This window comes from Acartia tonsa, chromosome 6 (genome assembly GCF_053477335.1).
Source record: "Acartia tonsa isolate MP-2025a chromosome 6, ASM5347733v1, whole genome shotgun sequence".
Classification (NCBI taxonomy): domain Eukaryota; kingdom Metazoa; phylum Arthropoda; class Copepoda; order Calanoida; family Acartiidae; genus Acartia; species Acartia tonsa.
In genome coordinates this window covers 23,172,868-23,182,171 of record NC_137265.1, presented here as the reverse complement: position 1 = coordinate 23,182,171, position 9,304 = coordinate 23,172,868, and the positions used below count along the sequence as shown (strand labels likewise).

At 32.1% G+C, this 9,304-nt stretch overlaps 1 protein-coding gene across 1 annotated transcript; it reads left to right on the top strand.

The window, feature by feature from the left end:
* Positions 1-3,201: 3,201 nt before the first annotated feature.
* Positions 3,202-9,304, top strand: LOC145323020 (uncharacterized). The gene is made up of 10 exons (XM_080165407.1): positions 3,202-3,252; positions 3,611-3,665; positions 4,161-4,205; positions 4,477-4,536; positions 5,252-5,301; positions 5,703-5,752; positions 5,968-6,078; positions 8,309-8,341; positions 8,740-8,829; positions 9,245-9,304. Exons 1-10 carry the CDS (start codon positions 3,210-3,212, stop codon positions 9,302-9,304), a joined length of 597 nt encoding a protein of 198 aa, XP_080021533.1. The 5' UTR covers positions 3,202-3,209.

Here is a 9,304-nt window from a genome sequence, read left to right as displayed (position 1 = left end):
ACAAAATTGTCAAATTGCATACATATATAATAGGATTGGGCCGGATACTTTTTTGGACGGATACTGGATATCTGGCTGATTTATAATGCCAAATATCCGGCAAATAAATGTTATTTGGCCTGATATCCAGTTATTCGACCGGATATCCGGTTATTTGGCCGGATATCCGGTTATTCGGCCAGATATCCGGTTATTCGGCTGATGTTCTTTTATTCGGCCAGATATCCGGTAATTTGCCATATAACGATTATCTGTCATTAGAAATCAACCGGATATCCGGTATCCAGCCAAAAAAGTATCGGCCTAACCCTATTATATATGTATGCCATTGTTTTTTCTTTACAGTGAAGTTTCTGATAGATCCAGGGAATGTTTCTGTTGTTAACACTTAAATAAAATTAGAGGATCGACCCTTCTCTCAGGTGCCCAAGAGTCCTTTAGGAGCGTTACCGCTAGAAAGTACTATGGAGAAGCTCTTCTTGTGAAAATTAGATAATCTTTAACATTATCTTTTTATGTGTCATTATTCATTGTTTATCTCTGTTAATTTGTATTGACTTAATGGAAAAAGATTTCTTAGCTTATAAAAGATGTTCGGTGCTTTCCCTCAAAGTGTCTTTTAATCACTGACAACCCCTCCCTCCTTATATTAACTTGCAAGGGTCCCTGGTACCCAATATAAACTATCTTAACCTGACCTTATATAATTAAGAAACAAACTAGAAAGTATCCCTTCCTTTTTTCAAGGTCGGGAGATGGGGGGGGGGGGGTATGTGCTCGACTTGGCACTTGGGAAACTGGCAATAATTTGCATTAAACTTACGTCTTCAATATATCAAAAACTAAAGCTATAAAGCAGAAGTACCGATTGCAGAGTTGCTACACTTTCTAAACCCTTATTGTTACAGGAATCATCAACCAAAGTTTTCAATCAAAAAATTTCAACTTGCTTAGATTAAATAAAAGTGCTAACCTTTACGGAGTTCGTTCAGACTCATATTATGGAAAAGATTTGCATTTAATAAGTATCAGAAATAGATTGGACAAAATAGGCCGTTTAATACACTAGTCCCAAAAGTTTGAAAATAATTCTTATTCGTTGACTTAATAACTTTGGGGACTTTCAATAAATTTTGATGGATTGGTTTATTAATTTGAGTGTTCAATCGTTTCTACCACTAATTTTAATCTACAGAAGGGTTAATTTTGTGTATTATTAATGGGGATGTACATCCATTTATTAGCCATAGTCTTATCCCTTAGATCCTTCAGTAACATGTTATTTCTTGTTATGTAATAAAAATGAAAGTGTTATTATTAGACTTTGGGTACAGGGATCTAGAGGGATAAGACAATTTATTTGTATATCCCATGATGATACACAAACTGACCCTTTTTTGTTGATTACATAGTGGCTGAAACGTTTGATCACTAAACCTAATGAACCAACCAATTAAAATTCAATAAAAGTCTCCAAAGTTGTTGAGCCAAGAAATAAAAAAATGTTATTATAAACCTTCCGGGACTAGTGTATTAAACAGCCCAATGTCACCTCCCTCCCTAGTAATTATTAGACTTGTGATACACTCTTGTATAGTTCAGGGAGGGAGGGGACATTGAGCTGTTTATTAAATTAGTCCCCAAAGTGTTATAACGGTGTTTTCTTACATTTGGGTTAAAACATTGGGGAAATTCAGTAAATTTTATTTGGTTGATTTATTAAGTTGAGTGTTTAAAAGTTTCAACTTCTAGTCTTAATCTACAGAAGGGATAATTTTTTGTATCATTATTGGGGATGTACATCATTTTATTAGACATTGTCTTATCCCTTTAGATTCTTGAATAACATGTTATTTCTTTTTATGTAATAAAAATAAAATTGTTTCAGTTATTATTAGACTTTGGGTACAGGGATCTAGATAGAGAAGACAATGGCTGATAAATGGACGTGTATACCCCATGATTATACACAAACTTACCCTTTCTGTTGATTACAATAGGTGGTTGGAACGTCTTATTAAACCAATTAAAATTTCAAACAATCTAAAAAGTTGTTGAGCAAACAAATGAAAAAGTTTTTAAAACTTCGGGGACTAGAATAATCAACAGCCCATTGTGCTCTGCCTCCCTAGTTATTATTAGAATTTTGGTACATTCTGGTATAATTCAGAGAGGGAGGGGAAATTGGACTGTTTATTTCACTTGTCCCCAAAGTTTTATAATTGTTTTTCTAATTCATTAGGTTAACAACTTTTGAGAATTTTATTGAATTTTGATTGGTTGGTTTATTAAGTTAAGTGTATAAACGTTTCAACCGCTAAGTTTAATCTACAGAAGGGATAGTTTTGTGCATCAAACTTATATAATAGAGGTAGCCCGGATACTTTTTTGGCCGGATACCGGATATCCGGATGATTTAAAATGCAACATATTTGGTATCCGGAAAATTACCGGATATCCGGTCGAATAACCAGATATCCGGCCAAATTACCAGATATTTGCTAGATATCTGGCCAGATGTCGAATATCCGGCAATATAAATCAGCCAGATATCCAATATCCGTCGAAAAAAGTATCTGGCCCAACCCTATTATATATGTATGCAATTTGACAATTTTGTATTTGGAAGATTACTTGCTACACCTTCATATGTTAAAATTGAGACTGCCCCCATTTTTTTGGGTAAATTTCAGGTATATATCAACACACCTGAATTGAAATTTTGTAAAAATCTTTAAAATTGGGATGGTACAAAAGCCCCAAAAAAGCCATAAAAACAGGGTTTTTTGCAGATTTTAAAAACTTTGCAGTGCTTGTACCGTCGCAATTTTTGCATTACAGAAAAAATATTTTGCATGGGTCATTTTTATGCATAAATCAACCATATTTTGGCTGGGGGCAAAAATTTTAACAAAATTTTTCAAATCCGGGACGGGGTAATACATATATTGCTGCTTAAAAACTTATTTTGTCTCCTCATCTGGAATCCTGTAGGGGATTACTAACAATTTTGCCGCTAGCTTCTAGGGTCTGTGCCCCTAAATTTCCACCCTCCGTTAAAGATATAGTTATTTAATCTTTATAAGACAAATAAAAAAAAATACTCTTATACTCTTATTAAAGTTACTCTTTAAAACTGAAACTGAAAATTAAACATTAGTAAAATAACCTCAATTTCAGCCGGTTACGAACAAGAATCTACTTATCTAATGTATGAAGTTCTGAATATTTTCCGAGAAGCTTCATTTTTAGGTAAATTTTTTTGCATTTTTTAGTTTAGTTTTTAAAAAATGTATAACTATAAACTTTTTTGGGGTAAAATTTTGTCTATGGGCAATTTCTCTTGGGAGGTTAGTGGTACCCTTTTAATCCTTTCAACGACTTATGAAAACCTACCCTTTAAAGGAGAGCCATTATATCGGTTCAGTGGTTAGTGAGTTTCTTTGGTACAAATAAACAGACAGACATCCTGTTACTTTTTAAAAACATAAGATCTTTCCTTTTCAGTGTAATTAAAATGTTTATATTTAAAGCTTAATTACTGTTTGATATATAGGCTACTCTCTAGTACGAAATGTACGTCTATTAGTTTTTCTTGTTTTATATTTAGATATTGGAAGCAACCTGGGTTATTATTCTATCCTGGCGGCTAAACTTCAACATAGGTACAGATAGATAGATAATTAGATAGATAGATCCCGCGACCATGGCTCAACACGTATCGCATCTGCTAGTCGTCGGGGAGGTGATAGGTTCAAATCTCAAACCACCGCGCCGTGTCACAAATGAAAACGTTAAAAATGTTCCCCACTGCTGTTAAGTCAGATACGCGACAGTAATAGTTAGAGTAAGGGGAATGCCTTAGCCCAAAACAGACGCAACTCATTACCATAAACAGTTATGACTTCCAGACAAAGGTCGTGTATCAAAATGTTGGTTGTCTGATGGGTGTTACTTAACCTAATACTCCGGATTTTTGGACAGAAAAGGATAGATTTGTCTTCCCTTAGCTATCCTGTGTTGTTGGACCTGACGCTTAGTTAGAGTGTCATGAACAACAGCCTCACCAGTATGGGGTAATATAAAAATTTATAAATATATAGACAGATAGTATCTATTAGATACATCAAATACTTAATTTTTTTGCTATGTAATTATAGAGTGTATTCAGTGGATCCCATCATAGAAAATCTAGCTTATATAAGGTAACCACATTTGATAACTTATGAAAATTTTATGTATAACCTATCAAAATACCTGGTTCCAGTGGTGGGGACCTGTTTCTTTCGAGAGAGATTATTTAGTCCTTTGACACGTATATTCTTCTGCTAGCAAATTGCTTTCTACTCTTTAGTAGCGACTTAGCTGTGTTAATATTTCCGACGCTATTGGCTGATATTTAAAGACTCAAATGAAAGTCGGAACAGGGTCCCGTCTATTATTTGACTTTTATCTTGACCCACAAATATATTTTAGTAAAAGTGCCAGTTTAGTTGATTTACAAGATAATATAACCCTGATCAATAATGCTATAAGGTAAGTTCATGGTTCAATCCTAATAAGTACAGTAGTAAGGGAACCTAGTAATAGTGTCTGACTGATTATGACGTAACAAAAAAAATTAGCCAATGAAAGGCCACTATAAATTTTACCATTGGTCAATAATGACCTCTCATTGGCTAATTTTTTTTCTTACGTCATAATCAGTCAGACACTATTACTGGGTTCAGTAGTAAGGTTTCTTTGTCAAAAGCTTAATATTCCGGTAACCATTAACCCGATTGGGTTATCTTTATAAGGTAAGCGTCACATATGTCCCGGAATAGCTGTTCTTTTAAGATTTAAGAATTAGGTTGGATTTAGGCTGTTTTTCTGCCTTTCACTACCCTGTAAATTAAAAAAGCATTTATAGAGCAGTTGTTCATTACCGTAAAAAAATTATAGAAATTGAAAACCGTTTTACATAAAACTGGAGGCTTAGCCCCTAACCTCTAGGGGAATTAAGAGGATTGTGTTGTAATCTGTGATGAAACTGATATTGTAATTGTGCAGACAGCTTAAAGTGGCACCAAAAAAATGACGTCTTACAATAAAGTTGACCAATGAGGGGCCAGTTTACATTGTAATTCACCAATGTTAAAAATTTTTACTCGCCTCTCATTGGTTATTTTATCGTATATCGTCATTTTTTGGTGCCACTTTACGCTGTCTCAGTTACGCAACTTGTTATTCTTGTTTTTTTTATTCCTAGTGATGAGAATTCTGTACTTTACCCTATTCCTAAAAATATAATAAACGAGGGTGAGTGATTTTTAACTATTTCATTTGTAGCGAAGCTAAGCTTCTCTACAATTTTAATATGTCCGTATGTCTGTTTATTCGATTTAAGTCAATTTTATTCATAAATTATTGAAACTCCTTTTTTTTACTTTTAAACCAATTTTTTATATAATTGTCCTATTTCCTTGATATTTTAAATATTTATTCATAGTTTAATTAGATACAATTTAATCCCCGAAGTATCTCCAAAATCAAGTCTTTAAATGTAAGTGCGTCCATATAATGAAAAATATTAAATTTTTGTTTAGACTTCTATATGATATTAAATGCGCTGTTACACTATACTTGGTAATGTTCTCATATCTGACCGTTAGATTAGTTGTGCTTTGTTATTATGGATGTTGTATTCTTGTTTTGTATAGGTTTGGTTGCAATGTTTACAAAAGACGAATATGATAAAATGGATAAAGATGTAAGTAACCTTTATATCTTTTATAATGATGACATTATTAATTAATACAATTAATGCATTACTGTCAAATCTGAATAAATTCTGCTGGATAAGAACCTATTCTGAGCCATATTCAAGAACCTTATCCTATTAAAGAGAATTGTTCACAAAAATTAAGCATAATTCCAGTTTTGGGGCAACAAAACTTAAATTAATATAATAATATAAATTTCTAGAAAGATGAAGTTCTATCCCCCATAGAATCAATAACTTTGGACCAGTTAATGAGTTACATTACAGAAGATCAAGTTATTATTAAAATTGATGTTGAAGGATATGAATGTAAGGTAATCTATTCATCTATTTATTATCTACTAGTGTTGAGGGATATGAATGTAAGGTAATCTATTCATCTATTTATTATCTACTAGTGTTGAGGGATATGAATGTAAGGTAATCTATTCATCTATTTATTATCTACTAGTGTTGAGGGATATGAATGTAAGGTAATCTATTCATCTATTTATTATCTACTAGTGTTGAGGGATATGAATGTAAGGTAATCTATTCATCTATTTATTATCTACTAGTGTTGAGGGATATGAATGTAAGGTAATCTATTCATCTATTTATTATCTACTAGTGTTGAGGGATATGAATGTAAGGTAATCTATTCATCTATTTATTATCTACTAGTGTTGAGGGATATGAATGTAAGGTAATCTATTCATCTATTTATTATCTACTAGTGTTGAGGGATATGAATATAGGGTAATCTATTCATCTATTTATTATCTACTTGTGTTAAAGGATATGAATATAGGGTAATCTATTCATCTATTCATTATCTACTTGTGTTAAGGGATATGCATGTAAGGTAATCTATTCATCTGTTTATTATCTACTAGTGTTGAGGGATATGAATGTAAGATAATATATTCATCTATTTATTATCTACTAGTGTTGAGGGATATGAATGTAAGGTAATCTATTCATCTATTTATTATCTACTAGTGTTGAGGGATATGAATGTAAGGTAATCTATTCATCTATTTATTATCTACTAGTGTTGAGGGATATGAATGTAAGGTAATCTATTCATCTATTTATTATCTACTAGTGTAGAGGGATATGAATGAAAGGTAATCTATTCATCTATTTATTATCTACTAGTGTAGAGGGATATGAATGAAAGGTAATCTATTCATCTATTTATTATCTACTTGTGTTGAGGGATATGAATGTAAGGTAATCTATTCATCTATTTATTATCTACTAGTGTTGAGGGATATGAATGTAAGGTAATCTATTCATCTATTTATTTTCTACTAGTGTTGAGGGATATGAATGTAAGGTAATCTATTCATCTATTTATTATCTACTAGTGTTGAGGGATATGAATGTAAGGTAATCTATTCATATATTTATTATCTACTAGTGTTGAGGGATATGAATGTAAGGTAATCTATTCATCTATTTATTATCTACTAGTGTTGAGGGATATGAATGTAAGGTAATCTATTCATCTATTTATTATCTACTAGTGTTGAGGGATATGAATATAGGGTAATCTATTCATCTATTTATTATCTACTTGTGTTAAAGGATATGAATATAGGGTAATCTATTCATCTATTCATTATCTACTTGTGTTAAGGGATATGCATGTAAGGTAATCTATTCATCTGTTTATTATCTACTAGTGTTGAGGGATATGAATGTAAGATAATATATTCATCTATTTATTATCTACTAGTGTTGAGGGATATGAATGTAAGGTAATCTATTCATCTATTTATTATCTACTAGTGTTGAGGGATATGAATGTAAGGTAATCTATTCATCTATTTATTATCTACTAGTGTAGAGGGATATGAATGTAAGGTAATCTATTCATCTATTTATTATCTACTTGTGTTGAGGGATATGAATGTAAGGTAATCTATTCATCTATTTATTATCTACTAGTGTTGAGGGATATGAATGTAAGGTAATCTATTCATCTATTTATTTTCTACTAGTGTTGAGGGATATGAATGTAAGGTAATCTATTCATCTATTTATTATCTACTAGTGTTGAGGGATATGAATATAAGGTAATCTATTCATCTATTTATTATCTACTAGTGTTCAGGGATATGAATGTAAGGTAATCTATTCTATTTATTATCTACTAGTGTTGAGATATATTTATTATTTACTTGCGGATACACCTCTAGAAGTTTATTATTTTCAATTTTAGCCTGTACCACTGCGTTCTACCAGAAACGTTAAAATAAAACCTTAATGTCAGGCGCATGGTATCAATGTTAAGAAAATGGTGACATGCTTAGCCCATAGACAGGCGAAACTTTATAACTACACACTGACATCTTCCAAACATAGGTGCAATCAAAGGTTTGGTTGTCTGTTGGTTGTTACACAACAGTATACCTTAGATGTTTTGACAGAAAATATACATGATTCCCTATAGTTATCATTGGTTGTTGGATCTGATATTACAGTGTCATGGGTGGTAGCTAAACCCATGCGAATGAGAAAAAAGCAACCAATAATTTAGAAATTTTACTTTTTCAGATATTGAACAGCTACTTGCAGTCACCGAATAAGGTATAGATACTGTAAATGTGAAATGTAAAATGTCAGGTTTGGGGCTGTGATTCAGCCAATTAATTCCATTTGAAATTGCCAAAAATCAAATATTTGGTTGGCATAAAACTTGTTTTTTTGATGTAGCTGAAGGGAAGTAGGTAAGAAGGGGGGAGAAATAAGGGAAGATTGTTGTGGGAAATTTTCACTTAGATTTGTTTGTCTAAATCACATTCCCTGGTCCCTTGGTCAGGTTAGGTTTTGGGTTTCATTGAGTCCCCAGCCTAAGAGATGAGGTATTTGTGGTTCAATTTTTTATCCTGGTTATGGGTCAAGCAGGGGTTAGGGTTGGGATTCAGTGCTCAATGAATACTTTGAGGGAAAGCACCATTAATTGTAATAATTCTTAGTGTTTTTAGAATCATTTTGTACCAATAATCCTGATGGAGTGGAAAATGATAAGAAATAATGAAAATAACTGGTGCCCTAATATTCAAACATTTATTAAGGTAAAAACATCCATGAAATAATAATTGTATAAGTATAGTTGTATAACCCTGACAACTGGCCCAAGTGGTGGGGACCTTTTTTGTCTGCTAGCAAATTATTACTTCCTGTTCTTTTGTAGCGACTTGGCTGTGTTAACTTCTGATTCTATTGGCTGATTTTAAAAGGCCTAATTGAAAGTTAACACAGGGTCGCCACCCTGTGGGTAGAGATACATATTGCTCATGCCTCCTCTATTATTTTAATTCCATCATGAATATCTTAAAGACAAAATAATCATTATAGAATCAAATGTCATTATTCAAATATTTAGAACTTTAAGAATGCTGGATATAAACCATATAGAGATGGACATATTTATTTAGAATTTTAAGAATGCTGGATATAAACCATATAGAGATGGATATATTTATTTAGAATTTTAAGAATGCTGGATATAAACCCTACAAAGATGGATATATTTATTTAGAATTTTAA